We start from the raw sequence: 23,092 nt of genomic DNA on the forward strand, positions 1-23,092 counted from the left end.
TTGGCCTCTTTGGGATATAGGTTTAGTAGAGATATCACTTGTGTCAAATAGTATATATGATTTGATGATTTTTCTAATAAAATTATAAATTATTTAGCATGATTGGATCAACTCATATCCTGACTAAGAAGTAGTGAATTAGTGTTCATATCTTCTCAAAGTCCTTCTACCACTTAACATTTTAAGTCTTTTATCTCAGAGTTGTTTTAACTTGCATTGATCTTGCTAGGAATTTGTAGCATGCTTTCTTTTAGTCTACACATACTCTTAGGAAGTTGATGGCTTCAGAAAATCTGCAAAGTGTGCAATAAATAATACATGTTCAATTTTAAAGATACCCATATATTCTACAAATGATAGTCATTAGAATAATAAATATTCTTCCTTATCTCCTAGTCTTGGTGAGTTTTATTTCTGTATAAAGAGTGAAGGAGAAGGGAAAGCTAGGTGGCTTAGTGCATAGAGATCTGGACCTAGAGACAGTAGGTCTTGAGTTCAAACAGTTCAGACACTTCCTAGCTATGTGATCTTGGACAAATCACTTAATCCCAATTGCCTAGTCCCTACTGCTCTTCTGCCTTAGAGCTGATACTCAGCTTCAATTCTGAGAAGGAAGGCAAGGTTTTAAAAGGAGAAAAAAAGAGTGGAGAACCTTCTGAGGAGGAAATTGAGCCATAGCAAAAATTAAGGGTAGTCTTTGGAAGTCTCTCCTTCCATCCTATTCTTTGGTAGTTCTTGCCAGATTTATTTCAGACAATCACTTTTCTTTAACACATTCTACCTTTAAACCAAAATGGATGACTAGCTATATATCCTAAACTTAACATTCCATCTCTTGCCAGTTCCCATTCTTGAAATGCACTACTTCATCTATGTCTCAGAAGCATTATCTTCTCAAGATTCTCCTCTGGGAAGCCCTTGATCCCTCTTAAGTTGTTTGTGCTCTGTATCCTTACTCTAATTATCTTGTATTTATTAGTTTATACATTTTAGTTCCCTAGAAGAAAGTAAATGCCTTTAAGGTAGATTTTTTTCATTTGTCTGGATATCCCCTAGCACAGGGGAGCAATGAAGAGTAGTAGGTAGAGAACTGGGCCTTGAAGTCAGGAAGACCTGTATTCAAGTGTGTTTTACACAGGCTAGCTGTGTGATTCAGGACAAGTCCTTAAGACTCAGTTGACAAGTAGATGCCATGCTTTTTTTCCCCCCCAAGTTTATATAATTAATGTAGAATATTTTTCCATAGTTACACAAATCATGTTCTTTCCCTCTTCTCCTTCTACTCTCCCCCCTATAACCAATGCACAATTCCACTGGGTTTTACATGTGTCATTGATCAAAACCTATTTCTATATTATTAGTATTTGCACTAGGGTGATCGTTTAGAGTCTACATCCCTACTCATATCCCCATTGACAGTTGTTTTTCTTTGGTATTTCTACTCCCTCAGTTCTTTCTCTGGATGTGGATAGTGTTCTTTCTCATAAGCCCTTCAGAATTGTCCTGGATCATTGCATTGCTGCTAATACAGAAGTCTATTATATTCAATTGTGCCACTCTGTGGCATCTCTGTGTATAATGTTCTCCTGGTTCTGCTCCTTTCACTCTGCATCAATTCCTAGAGGTCATTCCAGTTCACATGGAATTACTCAAGTTCATTATTCCTTTTAGCATAATAGGAAATAGATACCATTCTACATTGATAGAGGAGCTTTCTTACTGGGAGTTCCCTATAGCAATGAAATTATGGTTCTGATCCAAAAATATCCCTCACCCAAAGCCTTGTATGTTATAGGCATTTAATGAATGTTTGCTTAATTGAGTATTCTCTCTCATTGCCATAGTTCATGATCAACTTCAAATCTATATATGAAGCAGGCACAGTAATTCATTTCCCTAATTGTGATCCTAACTATCTCTATTATCCTGACTGTGGTCAAGAAAGAAAATTGGGCAAGCAAGAAAAACTCCCATGGAAGCTGCTTTAATGAGTCAGTAGCCCTGCCAGTTCCTTTTGTTCAATCCAGAAGATTACATACTGGGCACATGGAGTGAATGTCTTGTGACATCAAAACAACTATGGGAGGGTCTGTAAGGAAACAGATCTAGGGGACTTCAGCTTAGAAAGCAGCTCTCAACATCTCAGAGGAAGCGTAGTTTCAAACACTTCACACTTATCTTTCCATGGGTGAACTTCATGAATATTTACAGAATTCATCTTTAGCAAATATAATTTACTTCAGTTTAGCAAGCATTTGCTTCCTGGCTGGCACTGTGCTAGATGACTGGGTATGAAGACAGAAAGAAAAACAGCCTCAGTTGTCACAGGCAGAGAGGGTAAAGTAAGATCATAGAACTAAAGGTTGAACCTTAGAAATCATCTAGTTCAGTGATGGCAAACTTTTTGGAGGGGCACATGGAGAGGGTGAGGGGAACAGCCCTGCCCTACATCCCTCTGGCTTTCTAGTAAAGAACTCTGGGAAACTGTGCTGGGGAGATGTCAAGTGTACCCACAGAGAGGGCTCTGAGTGCCTCCTCTGGCATGTGTTCCATAGCTTCACCACCACAGATCTAGTCCATGCCCCTTATTTTACATCAGGGAAACTAAAGTCTAGAGGGGTTGTATGACTTGTCCAAGGTCATAATATTGTCCCTCATGACACTCTCTTGAAAGAAATAAAGAAATCTGGACCATCATTCTTAATTGAAGATTCAGCTTTAATTGTGGGAACAGAGTTGGAGGATTCTCTACACCCAACTTGTGGCAAAGACCTCATTTAGTTGTACAACCATCTGTTCTATAGGCTTCTGACAGTCAATTAATATGGCTGAGAGTTTGGATGAAGAATGCATGAAGAGTAAAGTGAAATCAGCCTGGAAAAATCAGTTGGAACCAGGTTATAAAAGGCTTTAAATGACAAGCAAAGAAATTGGCATTTTATCCTTGCTATAATTGAGAGCAATTAGATTCTTGAACAGAGTAGTCTAGGCAAAGAGATAATGAGGAATTAGGGTGATGATGGAAAAAGGATGAATGGGAGAGATGTTGGCAAACTTGGGCAATAATTTGAAAGTGAAGTTGAAAGAGAATAAAGAGGGAAGGGAGTAATTTCCAAACCTGTGTGCCTGGAAGGTTACTAGTATCCTAACTATAAATAGAGAAGTTTGGAAAAGAGATAAGCTTAAGGTGGAAAACAATGGCTACTCTTTTGGATATGAATTAGAGATGTTTATGGGACATCTAGATAGAGACATTCAACAGGTAATTGGTGATTCTGATTCTGGATGAGTTCAGGAAAAAAGATGAGGACAAGATATGAAATTTTGAGTCATCTATATGGAGATAATAATTTAACTCATAAGAGTTAATGAAATCACTGAAAGAATATAGAAGAGGTCAGAGCCTAGGACAAAGCTGAAATATACTGGCATGAATGATAGTCCAGTAAAGGAGACTGAGAAGTAGGCAGATGAGTAGTAGAAGCAGGAAACAGCAGTCATAAAAATCCAGAGAGGAGAGTATATCCAGGAGGAAGGAATGGTCAACTGTGTCAAATACTGTGGACAGACCAAGAAGAAGAAAGACTAAAAAACTGTCATTGGATCTATTAATTAAGAATTGAAGAGAACTGCTTTAGTCAAATGGTGGGAACTTGAGAATCTGACACTAGTTCATTGAAGTGATTGAGTATTCTAATACTCATATGTATCTCTCACCTTGATGTAATCTTGAGAATTCTCAGGTTTTTTTTTCCCTCAAGATCAATAGTCACACTCATATGTGGCTCCAACATTAGAATTGTCCCTAAGAGCCATTTTCCAAACTGGTTCCAGTAGAAACCTGGACAGAATCCATAAAACCTGAAATGCAAGAATAACTGGGATACCCAATTCTCTGGCTCCTTTTTGGGAATAGTGCTACTCTCAGCATCATTGGGGCCTTACCTAAGGCAGTGACTTGGTATTACTTCAGTTGACTCTAGGTGTTACCAGTAGTACTTAAGGACATGAAGTGATTTGGTATAGTTCTGCTGGGTTTAGTGACAGACTCAATTGGGGAATTGGTATATAAATTTGCTTCTCTCCAGATTAGCCTTCACTGAGGCTGAGAAAATATGATTCCTTGTGAGGTAATACAGAAAGCTGGATTCTTTCCTACCACATACCCCAAGTCAGAGAATTCACATTTCTTTTTAATTTGGAAATGGCAAAATTATAAAGCAGAAGGCTAAAAATCAATCTTGTCATAGGAAAGAACCTACAAGTAATGAGGAAGAAGGTTGGTTGCTTAGAGGACACACAGGAGAATCTTTGTTCTTTTCTTGTGGGGAAAAAAAAAACATTGACCAAAAGCACATGAGGCTTACAAGTAATCTTTATTGAGACAAAACCCTCAGTGGTGGAACTGGTATGTATAGAAAGACAGGCTGCTGCTTTGTGTCTTTACCAGATGTCCATATTTGCTATGTTAACACCTAGAGATCAGAGTAAATGAATTAGGAAGAAATGATGGGGAATACGAAAACCTAGACATTGAATTGGAAGCTGAGGCAGTTAAGAGAAAGAGAAACTGGTCTGGTGAGGAAAGCACTGTAAGGGCAAATTTAGCAGTATCTGATGGCTCCCCCTTCCCACCAGTGGAATTGAAATTCCCACCACCATTCCACTCCCTTTCTCAAAGGAGCAGTCAGTTTTTAATCAAAGAGAACCTAACCTATTGCTAAAAAGGTACTTTTTCATTCCAATCAGCATGACTCTTTGGGGCCCACTTAGCTGGTTTGGAGCCAACTAGGAAAAGGCTGAAATGTTCATTTTCCTCCTCCCACTCCAAGCAGCCAGAGTGCCTATATGCTAGTTGCTAATTATATTTCCAAGGATGGCTAAGAAGATAGGTTGCTAACATTAGCCTGGGTTCATATGAGAGCACAGAGACCTCCAGAAGCAAGGGTTCTCTCATTGACATATAGTAAAATCTCATTATGGACTAGTATACCAAAATATTTTTAAAATAAACATTATTTTTATTAGTTGTTGCCTGTTAAGGAAATGAACATTTGGTCCCTGGAGTGATTAAGCAAGGACTGCTTGACCATGTGGTGCTGACATCCAAAAGATTTTTAAACTTAGATAGTAGACTGGGTTTCTGAAGTTCCATCCCACTTTAAGAGTCTGTGATAGGGTCTATCTTTGCCATTGCCAACATTCATTTTGTGGTTGTGACTCAGGAAGTGACAACAAAGGGGATAAATCTCAGGCTGAAAGGATTTTCTAAGAGCATCATATAGAAGAAGTGATTTTGGTTCAGGTTTAAATCTTTTCTCTCCTTTTCTCGAGCCTTTTTGTGAGTAATTCTTAACTGCTATTAAATTGAATATTTTATTAAAATCAATTTTTTAGTAGTGAATCAGTTGCAATCAAATTGTAATCAAAAGTTAAAATCTGATCTTATTTACCGAATCAAGAAGGGATAAAATTGCAATTTTGTATTGGGGTGACTAGTGGAGAAAACATGCATTTGTTTGAAAATGTATACAAAAAATTACCATGAGAGATAGAGACACAAGAATTGTTGCTGAAACATCCAGGAATATTCTGCCAAGGCCAGTTTTGACCAGGTACCAACAGGTATTTACTAGATAAGCAAAAAACCCCACATTAATCCAAGAGAGATGCTTCAGGGGAGGAAAAAAAAAATAGTCAGCCACAGCAGACTCCAGGCTGTTAAGACTTTTATGCAATAAAGAAATAACTTTTACACACAAAGATTAATAAGTCTTCTTTTGGATTTTGTATAAATGCTTTGAGGGAAATGAAACTTTTGGAAGATTATTGGCTATTCTCTTCCATTATCACCATTTATGGTAAATCAAGTTTTTAAAAAATATTTTTTTAATTATTCTGTATTTAAACAGTTAATGTGAGCTTTTTCTACATACAAAGAACAGAACAAAGGGAATTACATATTAAAGTGAATTGCTACCAAAAGAGGTAACCCCTTTTTAAAAAAGTATAAGATGGATTTAGCATGTTTCAAAACTGCCGACTTGTCTCCTTATGAACCTCCATTTGTTCTGGTTTTTTTTGTTTTTTTTTTTAATGCTTCAGGAAGGGCAGTTATGTGGTCCAATAGACTGAAAGCCAGGCCCAGAGATGAGCCTGTATTCAAATTTGACCTCAGATACTTCCTAGCTATATATATATATATATATATATATATATATATATATATGATCCTAAGTCACTTAACCCCTATTGCCTAGCCCATACCAGTTTTCTGCCTTGGAACTTTTTTTCCAACTTGGAAAGTAATTCTGCCTTAATTCTTTTTTTAATTTAATTTATTTTTGAAAATTTTATTTAGTCAATTTAGAACATTATTCCTTGGTTAAAAGAATCATATTCTTTCCCTCTCTTCCCTCTCCCCACCCCTTCCCATAGCCAACATGCAATTCCACTGGGTTTTACATGTGTCCTTGATCAGAACCTATTTCCATGTTGTTGATGTTTGCACTAGGATGTTCATTCAGAGTCTACGTCCCCAATCATATCCCCTTGACCCATGTGATCAAGCAGTTGTTTTTCTTCAGTGTTTCTACTCTCAGTTTTTCCTCTGAATGTGAATACTGTTTTTTCTTGTAGATCCTTCCAAGTTGTTCAGGATCACTGCATTGCCACTAATGGAGAAGTCCATTATGTTTGATTGTATCACAGTGTATCCGTCTCTGTGTATATAATGTTCTCCTGGTTCTGCTTCTATCACTCTGCATCAATTCCTGGAGGTTGTTCCAATTCCCATGGAATTCCTCCACTTTATTATTCCTTTGAACTCAATAATATTCCATTACCAACAGATACCACAATTTGTTCAGCCATTCTGCAATTGAAGGGCATCCCCTCATTTTCTGATTTTTTGCCACCACAAAGACCACAGCTATGAATATTTTTGTACACATCTTTTTCCTTATTATCTCTTTGGGGTACAAATCCAGCAGTGCTATGGTTGGATCAAAGGGCAGACAGTCTTTTAGTGCCCTTTGGGCATAGTTCCAAATTGCCCTCCAGAATGGTTGGATCAATTCACAACTCCACCAGCAATGCATTAATGTCCCAACTTTGCCACATCCCCTCCAGCATTCATTACTTTCCTTTGCTGTCATGTTAGCCAATCTGCTAGGTGTGAGGTTATACCTCAGAGTTGTTTTGATTTGCATCTCTCTGATTATAAGAGATTTAGAACATTTTTTCATGTGCTTATTGATAGTTTTGATTTCTTTATCTGAAAATTGGAGAATGGCTTGATTTTTTTGAACAAATGATTTAGCTCTTTATAAATTTGAGTAATTAGACCCTTGTCAGAGGTTTTTGTTATGAAGATTTTCCCCAATTTGTTGCTTCTCTTCTAATTTTGGTTGCATTGGTTTTGTTTGTACAAAACCTTTTTAATTTAATGTAATCAAAATTATTTTACATTTTGTGATTTTTTTCTAGCTCTTCCTTGGTCTTAAAATCTTTCCTTTCCCAAGGATCTGACATGTATACTATTCTGTGTTCTACAGTACTAATTCTTAAAACAGAAGGTAAGGGTTGAAAAAAATGTTTGTTATCATTTACTCCTCACTTTCTTCAAATCCTTCCTACAATTAAAAAAAAAAGCAATAAAAACAAGAAACACTTTTTTCAAATAACCTCAGGAAGCAAAACAAATCCATATATACAGAAGTGCATTTCTCATTTGGATACATAGAATGCTTCATTGTACCTCGAAAGTTAAAATTGGCCATTGGCTTCCTTAATCTTGCAGGTTTGTTTTGGATTTTTTTTGTCATGGTATATAGGTTATTCTCCTAGTTCTATTCATTTTCACTCTATATCAGTACATATAAACTTTTTTGTGTTTCTCTGAATCTATTCCTTTCATGGTTTCTTACAGCATAATAATATCCATTAACATTTACTATCCTAGTTTATTTGGCCATTCTGATTTTTTGTGTTTCTCATTTTTAGTGAGGCAGCTAGGTGGCACAGTAAATAGAGCATTGGACCTGGAGTCAGGAAATCCTGAGTTCAAAGTTGGCCTCAAGATACAAATTGTGTGACTGTGGACATTTCATTTAACCTCTATTTGCCTTACTTCATGACAGAAAGAAATGGCAAACCATTCCAATTTCTTAGCCAGGAAACCTCCATGGACAGTCACAAAGAGTCAGACACGAGTGAACAACTATGTTTAGTTATTTAGAGCATTTTTTCATATGTTTATTGATAGCTTAGATTTCTACTCTAGAGAACCACCGGTTCATTATTAACCATTTCCTTTTTTTTTTAATCCTTACTTTTTGTCTTAGAATCAATATAAGAGCAAGACAATGGGGGTTAAATGACTTGCCTAGGGTCACCCAGCTAGGAAGTGTCTGAGACAAGATTTGACCCCAGGACCTCCAGTCTTTGGACTTGGCTTTCAATCCATTGAGCCATCCAGCTGCCCTGGCCATTTATTTTATGGAGGTAGGTGAACTAATTGAGGATATGAAGGTTGATATGTAAAGAATTCATGTCAAAATGAGCCCGTGTCTTAGCTTTTCCCCTTCTAATCTTGTATAGCATATTTAACATTGTTGCCCCCTTGAAACGTTTCCCAGATTTCTTTCCAAGATGCCAAAAGCTCTATCACAGCTAACTCCCATTTCTCATTTTATCTTCCTTTTCTCTTCTTCCTACCCAAATCTTTATCCCCAGTTTGTCTTCTCTAAATTTGTCAGATTCCTTGACTTTTTCTTTTTCTGTGTAAAGAACTCACTGAATGTTACTCCCCAGCTTAAACATTATCTCCTTTGTTTAGTCTTGTCATCTTATTTCCTTCTCATTTGACAGATAAGAAATTTGAAGCAAACAGGGTTAAGTGACTTGCCCAAGGATGCCAGCTAATGAATGAGGCTAGATTTGAACTCATCTCCTTGACTCAAAGCTCAGCATTCAATCCACTGAGCCACCTACCTCCCCTTCCTGTCCTTAATCCCACCCAATTTCTGGTGTCAAGGATTCATCAGTGTGTAAATAGAACCCCCTCCCCCACCAGAATCTTTGATTTCCAGCTCATCTAACTCATCTTGGTACTTCCTCTCTCTTTGAATGCCTGTTCTGTGTGACATGAGAGCACAGAGAATAAAGGTGTGATGCAAGACATATCCCGGCTCTCTGTTCCCTGGGATGGTGGCAGGAAAGCACCATGGCTGAGACAGCCATATGGAGAACCACATGGTCAGGGTTAGGTTGGATTAGGCTTAAATTTCTATGTATCTGCTTTCTTTATTTCAAATGATTATTAATATACTAGAAAATAAGAATCTGGAGTTATTAATTTAAATCTAACATCAGGCTACTTATTAGGCTGAAGTAAAGTTGAACCTTATACAGAATCTACTATATCTACAGCCAGGCAAATGATGCTAATAGCCCAAAGCTTCATGTACGTATCATTAGCCCAAGAAAGCTTGAATATTCCAGTGGAATTAATTTTAAAGATGATGCAGATTTTCCACTGTAGAGTGTTACTGAAGAGGGTTTGGAATCTACTGTGGAAGCTGTTGTCAGTCAAATTGATTTCTCTGTGCTGATTGTGGTTGCTAAATTTGGAGCAGCTGTTTCATCAGTGTTCATTGTTGTTAAACCAAAGGTTTAGTTCCTTTGTGAATGCTTCTTGAAATGGAGACCACTGATAAGAGCTAAAGGGATTTTTGCTAGACAGTTCTTGTAGGTAAATCTGGTGTAACACCCAACTTCTCCAAACCTCCTTATAGAGACTAATTATGCTATTGGTCATTTAGGAGATTTACTAAAGCAGGTGCCACTGGCTTTGTAGGGGAGGAAATCTTTTTTTCATTTGGGACCATTATTAACACCCTCCACTTAAAAGACACATTATTTGCTCTGGATTTATGGCAGGAAACACAAGGAATATATTAAAGCACCCATTTTCTACCAAGCAGAACACTTGAGTAATACAGATACTAACAGCAGAATCTTCCAAGTTAAAGTTGATCCTCTTGCCAGCCCAACTCTGCTCTGCATAACCAAGTGATCACCAAGTATTGGTGATATGGTTCAAAAGTATCTGTATAATCTAAAGAAATCAACGAGCTTGCCTAAATGTGATTAATCTTATTTAGAATTGCAGTGGTTTTATCCTACTTCTGCTTGATATTAACTTGGTTCATTGTGATTTTACACATTTTAAGCAATTTTTGAGAAATGTTTCATGGACTTAAAAAAAACTGGAATGGTGTTTAGAAGTCAGCTATGAAAAACAAGACCGACTGCCTCGATTATTAAAATGGAATTTTACCTTCCTTCATTTTTGTGCTTGCACAAATTATTTTTATTAGTGAGTCAGTGATAAATCCTTCACATCCACCGGCATGCAGTTTGAGGGCACACCAAAAATAGCTCTTCACACATGATCTTAATACTGTGAAGGTTGGAATGTTATGCTTTATTATCATTTTTTTTTAAGACTGGGACTCCCTATTTTGATTTGCACAGATTAGAAGTATAGCAGCTACTCAAGGGCATTAATGATTGGCATGCAAGTACCAAATAGCTGTTTTTTTATGACCTATGCTAGTTCACTCCTACGTAGGCATTTGGTGGTTGTCTGTTCCCCAGAGTGCTCACCATATTGGCAATAAACTTAGCAGAACCACCTGATCATCCTCAACCCTACTGTAGTTCAGACCTTCCAAGATCAAAGGTTACATCTTCCTCAGCCTCTTCTGAGAGCAGGGATTACAGGCGTGCACCACAACACCCAGGCCCATTTCTTCTAAGAAATAAATTTATTTCATGATTGCAAAAGTTTAAAGCAAAACTTATGAATATACAAAGACACCTGTTTGCCTCAAACTTACTGGCTTAAAAGAATCCTCATTTTATCAAAATACAAATATTTGTGCTTAAATAGAACATATCTGTGGTATATATAACATGCCAACTTCAGTCATGAAGCAATGTCCCTAAAAAACAAACTGTGATTTATTTTAAGTAACAAATATGCAGACCTATGTTATACCTTATAGTATGCCAAAGCCAAAAAATAACTGGGATATGTATTTTATTCAGTGTATTAGAGATGAAGAAAGGACCATGTAAGGTCTAGGATTCATTACATAATTCAGTGCAATGTTTTGTGCAGTATTTAATCAAATGTAATATACCTTTAAAGGCTTTTATTCTCAAAAGGCACAGATATTTCAAAATAGGTAACGGAAGGGCATAATTTGGAATTAAAGTACTACAAAATTAGCAATGCACATATGAATCAAAAATAGAAGAGAGCAATGGAAACCTGCTCATACAAAGGTTATGGCACTTGTTTAATTTTTGGTGATTCAATGGTTTCTTATTAGTATTCAGGAAACTATCAGGCACTGGGAATAGAGTGGAGGTAGATAGAAAACAGGGGATGGTGGGAAAACAAATAGATAACTCCCGTTTTTTCTACAGTTTAATTCATTTATATAGTCTCTGGAAATAGTAAAAAGGATTAAACAAATGCCCAAGCTTCCATCAACTGATGAGTTTGATGGTTTTGAACAAGTACTCATCTCAGAAGTGATTTTAATCTGATGTAAGAATAAAGAAAAGAGGAGTTAACACTGCTTCCTGAGGAAGAAATTTCTGATTCCTGAATAGGCTGCAACTTAGCGTTTGGCCCTTATGTTTTCTACATTTTTTTTAAATTTCAGAAATTACTGAAATATAACTAATGCCTATATCTAGTGGAAATATTTTGTTCACAATCTTTATTTTAAAACTATTTAATACAAAAAAATGTAAAAAAAAAAAATCCAGCTAAACCAGAAATTGAGATCCCCCCCCCCCCCCCCCATTTAGGCTTTCACAAGTCAATGATCATTTCTCCAATTCTATTTTACTTCAGCTTAAAAAATTGACAAACCCCCCTTTTTTCCAGTCTGATTATAGAGGTGCAAGTGTGCCCCAAATGGCTTGGAATAAATACAATGAGAGGCAAAAGCTGTAAAGCTGAGTGCATGCAAACATGTTCTATCAGAAAGTCTCAGAAATAAACAAAAGTGAAAACAAGAATTGTTGGCATAAATCTGACATTTCCTTTTAGTCATCTTTGTCTTTTGCTCCATGTTTAAGAATGCGTGTGAACTCAATATAATTGAAATTTCCCTTTTTGTCAATAGGTGCTTCTCTATATAGCTCATCTACTTCTTCATCTGTGAATCTGTCTCCCATTGTTGTCAGTAATTCTCTCAAATAATCTTCTTGAATAGTTCCTATGAAACACAAGATAAAAAAATTAGAAAGATGGGCTATTTTGATAATCTTTTAACAAGCAGTTTTTGAGTGTTAAGTATGCATATCTTACTAAACACACACAAAAACATACTTCTGTGCAACCCAGGCCAAGTCACTTAACCCCAACTGCTTGGCCCTTTCTATTCTTCGGCCTTTGTACGAAGATACTTAGTATCGATTCTAAGAAGTTACGGGTTTTAAAGGCAAAAAAATCCGGGAATGGTCAAATTGTGGGAAGCTTGTGGTATCCAGAAGACTCAGAGCTGCTTAACATCATTATCTCTTGCCAATGCTCTGACCTCTGGATGTCTCATCTTAACTAATACTTTTATTTCTATAGGCATGTTCTAAACTTCTCATTCTTTGACATTTGGCTAAACAGGGAAGGTGAAAATGACTATTGAAGTCAGTCAATAGTGAGGATAATCCAAAAAAAGATTTTTAAAAACAGCCTGAGATGTTATAATTTGGGGACAGGTTATTTTGATTAAGTGTCCATAAAAGGTGGAAGCTATATGGTTTGAGTGTGAGTAAGGAGGCCAAGAAATAATGTTAGGTAGTAAAAGGAAGCTAGCTAAGGGTTAACAAAAATTTCCACTGAAAATTGATCTGTGCATAAAATTGACTACACATAAAAATTTCAAGCTAACAAAAATTGAAGGGTTTTCATATCATCAAAATAAAAAGAATTCGGTTACATTTTAAAATGTTTTCCTAAGTGCATTCATTTGTCTAGTGGCCAATAGCTTACAAGGTCTCTCTTACCGGTAGCTTCTTCATCAAAGCAAGCAAAAGCATTTCTGATGACATCTTCTGGATCAGTTCCATTTAACTTTTCCCCAAACATTGTGAGGAACATGGTAAAATTTATAGGACCTGGAGCTTCATTCATCATGGCATCTAGGTACTCATCAGTTGGATTCTTTCCTATAAAGATGTCCACATTTTAAAAAAAGATTAGCTCACATTTATGAAGCCCTTTCAAATAAAATATAAATTCTATTTAAACAAATAAAACCCCCAAAACCAATGTAGTTATTTAACCAGATCTTTCACTTTAAAATGCCCCAATTTTTAGTACTTGGTATTCTAACTGTACAGAACTTTTGATTCTAAGTCTTTTAAGTCTAGACACAGGTTGAATCTCAGCTCTTTACACCTCAATTATATCATCTAGGGCTGTGTTGGTGAACCTATGACGTGTTTACTTCACCCACCCCTCTTCACAGCAGCCCAATGAGAACACTCCCTCCCTCCCCTGTCTGGGGTAAGGTGGGAGGCTCACATGTGGCACAAGGGTTGCAGTTTGGGCACTTGGTTTCTAAAAGATTTGCCATCACTGATCTAGGGTCTATTCAGTCTTTAGTTAGCTGCTTCATCTGCCAGGCTCAAGTTAAATTTCTGCATTTATCACATTCTAATTTATAATTAATGCCTCTCCTTTGTCTTATCTTTTTACTAGTATGTAAATTCCTTGAGAGTGAGACTATTTTTTATTGTTTGCAATCTTAGCATCTAATATGTAGCATTTATTGAAAACTTAAAAAACTAAGTAGATGCTCAATAATTTAAAAAAGTCAACAAATACAATTCTAGAATATGAAATGTACATTCAAATAAGGGAATAATCCAGGATAGGCCTATTCTAAAATGTCATTAAACAATCCTACCTTTATCATGAAGTTACAAAGAATAGTTACAAAAGCTGCTTTTGGTTGTTTCTCCTAAACCCTGGTGTGACCTCAGTGGCTATTACCATACTGAACTGGTTTCAGTATTTTAAAACTTGTAATATGAAAATATCTTAAGATTCTCTATAATGTGAGGTATATAAAATGGTAAAAATCCATGGTTACCTAAGGAAGCAAGCATGTCATGTAAGTCTTCTTTGTCAATGAAACCATCTCTGTTCTGATCAATCATATTGAAGGCCTCTTTGAATTCCTGAATTTGTGATTGATCAAACATAGCAAATACATTTGAAGTTGCGCGCTGAGGGCGCTTCTTAGTGGTCTTTGTTTTTGCCCTTTTGCTGGACATGTTGACTGATAAATCCTAGTAAGGAAAGAGAAGTAAAAAGTTTTAAGTTAAAAACACAAGAACACAACTTCAATTAAAAATGTTTAAACATTAAGTCCCTCCCTCTTCTTAAGTTCATCAAGACTCAAATGGATTTGATATCATTAATTTGGTTATTTTCTCCAGTGATATAGATTGTAACCTATCCATATCTACCCATTCGCTTTGACTTTTGTCTGTTTCCCCATAAACTGCCTTCAGGATATCATAAATCCCCTCTGCCAAACTTGCCCCAGAAAGAAACTAAAAAGAGTGAGTTGAATTAAGATCTCTAGACCTTCCAGTTCTAAATTTATGTTCCTATGACCTTTTTTAACACCACAATTCTACCAATGATGTAAAGGGTAATGAAAATGCATTTGGTGTGGGTGTGAACAGGTTGCAACATATGACAAATAAGGAACTTCCAAAAAAGGGAGTAAAGGATACGAAGACTATACCATTATATTCCTGTTCTGTTTAGCAAGATATCTTACTTGAAAGGTGTCACTACTACTGAGGCCCTTTGCTTCTACAACTTATACATTTATTATTAGTTATATAACATTTGTATCAAGGGAAAAAAACAGACTTGTGTTTTTGAGACCAGTCACCCTTAATATTTAAGCAACTAGGTTTTTTTTGGACTGGGCCTCCAGGTAGCTTCAAAACAATCACTTCTCTATATCAACATAGATAAATATTAAGTCTATAGTCTACAACTGATAGTATTTGCCTGGAGAGGTGGGATTTAGATATAGGTCTTTAAGACTCCAAAAGGCCAACACTGTAATTCACACCCACCAGACTGAGGAATTCAAAGCTCACATCAAACTGATGGGACACACATGATATGTACAGAAAATACCAAGGACTTAACAGCAACTGACATAATTTCTCAAATTAAAAATAAAAACTAAGCCTTTAAATCAGCTTCCAGCATGATCTACTCAATAAATGAGTTGTGTAGAATGGATTTGGAGAAGTCTATTTACCAATTGGTAATTGGTATCAGTCTTATACTTTGAAAGTTAAAGCTTTTATAAAATACAGACTAATAGTAACTGTTAATTATCATAGTGTTCTTCCCATCTGTTCAAAGCTATTTTTCCCCTCCCATCTAGTTGCTGCTTTATAAGGCAATTAAAAATATGTAGCTGTGAAGTATAACTATGGGAATTGGGTTTTCACCTAGTACTTTTTAACCCTCAAGCCACTGGATTTCCATTTCTGGCCTGGGAAATAACTCAAAATAGCTAAGTGGTTGATTTTTAAAAAATAGAATGCACACATAGAAAAAGAAATTTATACAAATGTTTAGTCAAGATATTTAAGCATCCAGGAAAATTTTAATTGGAAATAAACTCTGGTAAGAAATAGACAAATGTTTTGTTATCAACAAAAGCAACAATTCCTTTGAAATAGTCTGCCCCTCAAAGACCTAAAATTTACTTAAATAATTACAAGTCCCATAAACCATTTCACAATAAATTATCTTTTACTATACCATGATTGAGCTGAGATCCGGCTAGTAATCTGCAAAAGCTCCGGCTAAAAAGAATGGGACTCTGCAATGAGTTATATTCTTTTAACTAGATCTACAAATAGCCACTACTGATTTCATCCACTGACCAATATAACAATTTTAAAACTTACGTTCCATATACAACATTCATCTATGACACTGAAAAACACTATGCTCTGTACTAAAAATAAATCCCTGGACTCCAAAGAATGAACTATCACCTAGATCTCAGTGCCATAAATTTCCTTCTATAAATGAAGTGTTTAGCATAGCAGCAAAAAATTTTTTATTTATTATATTAGCCTTGAACAGATGGCTCCCATGACTAATTCACATCAATTTTTCTCCTCCTTTCTGGTAACTGTCATTCCCTGTTGCAGTTACATCACTGTATTTGTAAAGTATGACCCTCATGGTTTTCTTAATATTTTCATTTCAGAGTCTTACCACAAACATGCCATAAAATAAAACATCATACATACCAAGAGTCAATGTTGTGGGAAAATATAGTATTTTTTAGGTTCAAAATCTAAGTGCTAAATTTAACAATTACTCATTCCCAGACTTCAAGTTGCTCCTAATCTGTTCAAAGAATTTATCTATATATGAAGCTGTATTTCCAGCCCATATTCATGTTCTTATTGCTCTTCTTACACCCCTCTATCTTAAATTTGCTTACTCAAAGCCTTAAGGGATGCCTCCAATTTTAAATATTCTAAGATCCAGTTGTCTGTTTACTTAATTCATAGTCATCATACTTTTTAGAGGATGCATAGCATTCTTTCTAGACCAAAAGAGTTGTGATACTGTTTTTAAGTTCTTGAATTTAGTTACCTTGCTTCTGACTAGATATATAATCTCATACCAGTCCACTAGGGTGAACAGCACATTTCATTAGAGTGTGCTCCCAAGGGATTCTATTTTGTATTTTCTTAAAGGAACATTTTTGAAATATTCAATCATAAAGCACATTAATCTTATTCATCAAATGAAAACAAACCCTAAAACTTATTTTAAAAGGAAAATTAATTTTTGCCTTAAAAACATCACTTTAGAAGACATTAATTAGGGTGTTTCTAAACATATACCTCTGTTCTGCTGCCATAAGAGTTACCTTCCACACAATGATGAGACAGTGAACTGGGGCTCAGTGAACTGGGGCTTAAAAGTAAGGGAGTATACTGGCATGTAATGTCAAACTTATTTAATATTTGGCTAGTATTCTTGAAGTGGTAAAATTTTCTTTTCTCTTTTTCTTCCTTGTTATTGCTATCTATGAGATTTGAGGAAGAGATGTATTGGGAAATGTAGGTACTGCAAAAACACAAAATATCAATGATAAATAGCTAACATTTAAGTTGCCAGGCACTGTGATAAATACTACAATTATTATCGCATTCAATACTCAAAATATTGGTAGGTGGATGCCATTTTTATTCCCATTTTACAGATAAGGAAACTGATCTTAAATTACTTGCAAAAGCACTCTATCTGCTGTGCCACCTAGCTGTCTATTTTAAAACTAAAATTTAAAAAACAGACTGAAAATAATGAAAAACAAAAATCAAAAGATTTATCAAAATTGAATGATCTTTTGTATACAAGTCTAGATACTGACAAATTTAGTAGAATACAACTTGCAACCTGTTGATGATGGAGTAGTAATTAAGTTTTCACTTTATTCTTCTATTTTAGATTGCTACTCTAAGAACAAGTGATAAGAAACTATCAAAGCTGGGCAAGTTTCTCATAAAAAGACTTATTTTGATCTTCCACTGAATCCTTATTTACAAACTATATATAGTTAATTAACAAATGTCAGACATGATATTAGAATCAAGAAATTTACTGTACAGCCTTTGAAACAAAGCGTTTGGGTATAATTATAAAATAATATTTTGCATTACTTTATAATCATGCCAATTATGTGAAGTTTCAACATAACCAAAACACAGAAGATGTTACAAAGTGTACATGCTTCATCATTAAATGAATGAGAGAAATCATTTTGAATCAGGAAAGTTTTTTTTTTTATAGAGGGTCTTCAATTAGGCCTTAATTGAGATACAGAAAAGACAGGACTACTTTAGAATGGTACAGTGAAAAATTCTTAGTTCTAGTTTCAGCTCTTCTAAAAACTAGCTGTTTAGACTTCCATGAAGTCATGTAACTTCTTCAAATATCTTTTAAAAATGAAATGGGAAAGACTGCTAAAGTCTCTTTCTTGCTTCAAAATATTTTATCTAATAATTTGGTTCACTATATCCAATAATTTCACAAAGCAGAATTCTACTATGTCATACAAGTATAGTTAGAATCTTCTTTCTTTTGCAGACCTGAAAGGTTAGCTAAAATTTCTATCAGTATAGTAAAAAAGGAGAACAGATTGTCCTCTTGTCACATTTAGGTCATTTGAAAAATTCAGAAACTTATATGTATATGAATCCTAAATGTATTTTTCCCCACATCTAAATTAAGTACATTTCAGATTGAAATTTGAAACATTTATGTCTGTGACTTCAGTTTAACTTTTGGAACCTCCAAGCAAAAATCTCCCAGTTCTGCAGTCCTATATAGCAATTAAAAAACATTTTTCTCTAAAGGGATATGAATGTGTGTGTGTGTGTGTGTGAGTTGGCAAGGAGTTTTCCTTCTCTGACCCTAATTTGTTGTCCATTGACATGTCCAATATCCCTAAGCCAGTCAGATTCCCATAATTACCTCCAACAAAGTGAATGGCTCTCAAATGCCTCATATTAAATTGAAAAATTCAGATCAAGTGCCTCTTCTCCATCCCTCTGAATTTCATTAAAAAACCCACTCTATACTCTTTGGGATCTTCCTGCCAACTTAATGAGCATAACTGTGCAAGTTAATACACTTTTCAGCAAGTGAAACAAGTTTGAGACCTAGCTAGAGTGACTTATTAATAAGAGATAACATTTAGCACCTACAATGTGCTAAGTACCTAACATTATCTCATTTGATTTTGAGGTAGGTGCTATTATTATTATGTTCATTTTACAGGAGAGGAAAGAAGAACATGCTGCCTCCTTCTAAAGTGTCTTAAGCTAGGATTTCAATTTGGGTCGTCCTGACTGCAGGCCCAGTGTTCTATCAAATGTTCTATCCACCTTCCTGCCATAAGTTTTGAACATATATTGTTCTCCTCCATTAGTCAGAAGTTTAGAATCTTTTTGTAGAATTCATACAGGCTAATTTTTTAAAAAAGAGTTTTTATGGAGAGAACGTTCTAAGTTAGATATAAATAGAATTAGTGAGGCTAAAGAAAAAACACCCCTTATACAGGTCATTTTATATGATGCCTTCAAAGAAAGAAGGACAGATGCTAAGAGAAATATATCAATCTCTATGCAACCCACAGAGACTGATTTAAATTCAAGAGTGAATGAGAAGAAGCAATTGATCTAAGTTTTCAAGCTGGACATAAGACAACTGGGAGTCACTAAGAGAATTATTTTTAAGAAAGGTTGGCAGTAGTAAGAACATTGGCTTTGAGGGAGGCCTTGTGTATGAACCAAAACTGTTCTATTTTTTACCCAGGTGAAACTCTGGATAAGCCAACAAACCTCTCTAGGACTACTTTATAAGATGAAAAATTTAGACTCAATGACATGTAGGAATTGAAATCTAAAAAATTAAGGGGCATTTAAACTAAACAGTTAAAGTATTCATAGAATATTTCAACTCTAAAATTAACATTAAGCCCTTTTCTTCAGTTTGCCATAAGTAACCATGAAGAACTATGAAATGACTACAATGTGGTACAAAAATGTAAAATGACCCACTTAAAATTATATTTTCTATATCTAGCATTATTTTGCCAAGGTACAAATACAGCTTCCTAAACACAAAGTTGTAGCCTTAAAAAAGGGCAAAACTTTTTTGCTTTATAAAAGTTGAGTCATTTTTCACTCCAGTCTTTGGGGTTTTCTTGGCAAAAAAATAATGAAATGGATTGCTATTTTCTTCTCCACCTCATTTTACAGATGGGGAAACTGAAGGTCGGGTTAAGTGACTTGCTGAGGGTCACCCATTTAGTGTCAGAGGCCTCATTTGAATTCAGGCGCCACCTAACTACACCATGATGTAAAGTAATTAAGATTTTTGTACATAAAATCTAATAACCTCAAAAGTTGGGTAACTTAAAAAAAAACTCTGATATGCCAGAAAATGAGAAACTATCTTGTAGAGTAGCAAAATATGCTGGGTATGATTTCAGACAATTTATTTTTAGATCCTCTATACTGTTTCAAACTAGTCTACATATTTATTACTTTTTTACTCACTAGTTTTCCAAATTGGATGTCCTGGTATTTTTAAAATCTCATTTTCCAAAAGTTAACCTGCTTGGTTTCCACCCATGCTACTCATTTGACTTCCTGTTCTGAAATGACTATTAGTTTTGTCTGCCACACCCCACCAGTGAGTAAATTTATCTAAAGTAGTTTGGTTGCAGTGTGCAGGACTGAAACTGTTCCTAAAGCAAAAGGGCATTACTTTCAATACAAGCTTTAATAAGCGAGTTTGTTAAGAAACGTGCCTATGTCCAAGATTTTAAAACAAATTCGCAGACTGGTAATTTATAAGAAAAATCTCCATTCTCTTGAGTTTTGCCTTCTTATGCATTTAAAAGATGAAAAAAAGAAATCAAGTCGACCCTAGATTTCTCTTTCTAGGTTCCTATAAATAAACTATCTTTTAAAATGTAACTACTAAACTTTTATTTGAAAGGAAACAATTTAGCCTATAATAAACGTTTGCTGAATCGATTACTAGACCTGTCAGAGATCCCAATCTCAACCGTAATATTTTAAATTGCTCTTTCGAAGTTCAAGAAGTCGTTCAAGAAGAGTTACAATCTGCAGAATTTCCTCAATTACCATGTCCCTAAAAACACGCCAACTACAGAATAAGTTCTGGAATTAAAGGCAAGACTTCCGAATGTGGATTAATTTTTTATTAGTTCAGGGTTCTTAAACTTTTTTGTTTGCTTGTTTCAAACACCATATCCTTCTAGTTTCCCCCGCCTCAGTGTTTATAAATGCACAAAAGGTCAGTACACAGGATTCCAAATGGAAACAATTAAACTGAAATGCAGTTATCAAAAGTGTTCTTAAAAGTTTCCAGACATCTGTTTCAGAACCCCTGAGTGTGGGCACAAGTTTGCAGCCAAGGAAGGAGCTTGGGCGGGACGCTACTAGGACCTCAACAAGGTCAGCCCCCGTGGAAGGGATTCGGGCTTCTCGGGACCCCCGCCCTCTTAGCATCCACCCCCTCAGAACTGCAGCGAGAAAGCCGACCCCCCCCCCCCCCACACACACACACAAAGAACCAAGTTTGGACTAGGGCGAGCCGGCTCTAGCTTCCGGCCGCAACTCTACGCTCCTCTTCTTTCCAGAGGGGGCTGGCACTAAATCTCTACCCCCCAGCCACCCCACCCCACCCCCGCCCCTGGTCTCTCCGGGACAGAGGTGTGGGAAGCAGGAGCGGTCCAGTCGACCCTCCACGAGTTGGCCCTTCAGGAGGGACCCGGGCGGGAAGGTTATGCCGGGGCCACGAACACCACTCACCTTCCGCGGCAGAGAACCCGAGAACAACGGCGGCGATAAACAACGACTGGCGCGCTAGAAGGCGGAGATGGCTCTCTACGATACACAAAACTCAGTTTAGCTCCCGACGGTCCAGGAAGCAGCCACTGTTACCAGCACTTCCGGCCCGACTCACAAACCGGAAGGAACTACGGGATGGGCTCCATTTTCAGCCGACTAGTGGGTCCCCTCTAATAGAAACAGAGAGGGGACTGATAGACAGCATGAAGGTATAAAGAGCGCCAGTGTTTTGAGGAAAGGTAAAAAACGTGGCACGCTATGCAAAGCGATGGCAATAATGCTTGGTGACATTACTTTTGAGAGGAACGCTATAGTTCCTGGGGTTAGCCGTTATAATTTAGTTCTTGCTTCCCCCCTCGTTATTTGGAAAGATGATCGAGTCTGGCTCCAGGCATTGGCCTTACCTCACATTCCAAAACTCAACAAGGGGCCGGGCTCCGCAGTCTATGTCCATGTAGGGAAATAGAAGAGAATGTTTGCATAGACATACAGTGATCTGCTTCTAAGTCTCGGCCTATTACCTCATAAGTGGTATTGCGCAGGCGCAGAAGTGTCTTTTCCCCCACCCAGCGTAGGGTTCTTGAGGCAAAGAAAATCTTTCGATCTCTGGAATGTGGTCTACTGGAATTTTTTCTTTTTCTCCAGTGAGGTCATCTATGTGAAGCCTTTGCCAGCTTTAAAATACTATTGTGCATTTCTGCTACCAACAGTACTTTTTTTTTTAATAACCCTGACCTTGCGTCTTAGAATGAATACTTTGTATTCGTTCTAAGAAGTGTTGTGAGGGTTAATTGGGGTTAAGTGACTTGCCCACGGTCACACAGTTTGGAAATGTCCGAGTTCCATTTTTTGAACCTAGGACCTTATGTTTATGCGGTTTTCAAACCACTGAGCCTAATGACTCCCTAATACTTTATCAATTAATTACTGAACATAATTTACTTCTCTCTTTCCCTAGAAAAGCAAGGATTATTTTGTAAGGGGTGGTTTTCATTAATAATTTATTCCATTTTAGTTTTTAGTTCTTCTTGCTTTTAGAAAATTGGAAGTCACCTTTATAAGGAGGAAATCCTGACAATTCCCTGACCTGGAGGGAGTTATCCCTGTTACCAGTCTTTCCCTCCACACAGCCCTCTAAAACTCCAAAACAGCCTATCTACATCCTCTGAGTCACCTTAGACCTCCAGAACTAAATGACATCTTCCAGGATAGCTCACAGGAAACAAAATTTCCCCTTAACTAGGTGGCTTGTTCAGTCTTTTTAAGTACTTGTCTGACACATTCCTTAGGAAAGATACAGGAGTGGTTTCATTTTATTGATGAGGAACTGAGGCAAACAGGGCTAAATGAGTCACTGAGGATCAGTTAGTGTGTGTCTGAGGCCAGAGTTCAAAGTCAATCTTCCTGACTCCAGGGTCCACAATATTCAGGGCACCACCTGGATATCCCTTAACGACCTTAGGTGGTTTCTAACAGAAATTCCTTTCAACTCTGATGAGTTGTAATTTGCCTTAGGGTCACACAGTGAATGTAGGAGTTTGGATTTGAACCC

At 36.4% G+C, this 23,092-nt stretch overlaps 1 protein-coding gene across 2 annotated transcripts; it reads right to left on the bottom strand.

The window, feature by feature from the left end:
- Positions 1-10,813: 10,813 nt before the first annotated feature.
- On the bottom strand, positions 10,814-21,674 carry LOC100012236 (myosin regulatory light polypeptide 9). 2 transcript variants are annotated; one of them, XM_001363829.5, is made up of 4 exons: positions 21,502-21,674; positions 14,181-14,379; positions 13,090-13,251; positions 10,814-12,302 (listed from the first exon to the last, which is right to left on the bottom strand). In XM_001363829.5, exons 2-4 carry the CDS (start codon positions 14,362-14,364, stop codon positions 12,130-12,132), a joined length of 519 nt encoding a protein of 172 aa, XP_001363866.1. In that variant the 5' UTR covers positions 14,365-14,379; positions 21,502-21,674; the 3' UTR covers positions 10,814-12,129. The 2 variants fall into 2 exon arrangements, with proteins under 2 accessions (XP_001363866.1, XP_003340687.1); XM_003340639.4 differs by lacking the exon at positions 21,502-21,674 and adding an exon at positions 15,890-15,978.
- Between the last annotated feature and the right edge of the window lie 1,418 nt (positions 21,675-23,092).

Source organism: Monodelphis domestica, chromosome 3, assembly GCF_027887165.1.
Source record: "Monodelphis domestica isolate mMonDom1 chromosome 3, mMonDom1.pri, whole genome shotgun sequence".
NCBI classification, from domain to species: domain Eukaryota; kingdom Metazoa; phylum Chordata; class Mammalia; order Didelphimorphia; family Didelphidae; genus Monodelphis; species Monodelphis domestica.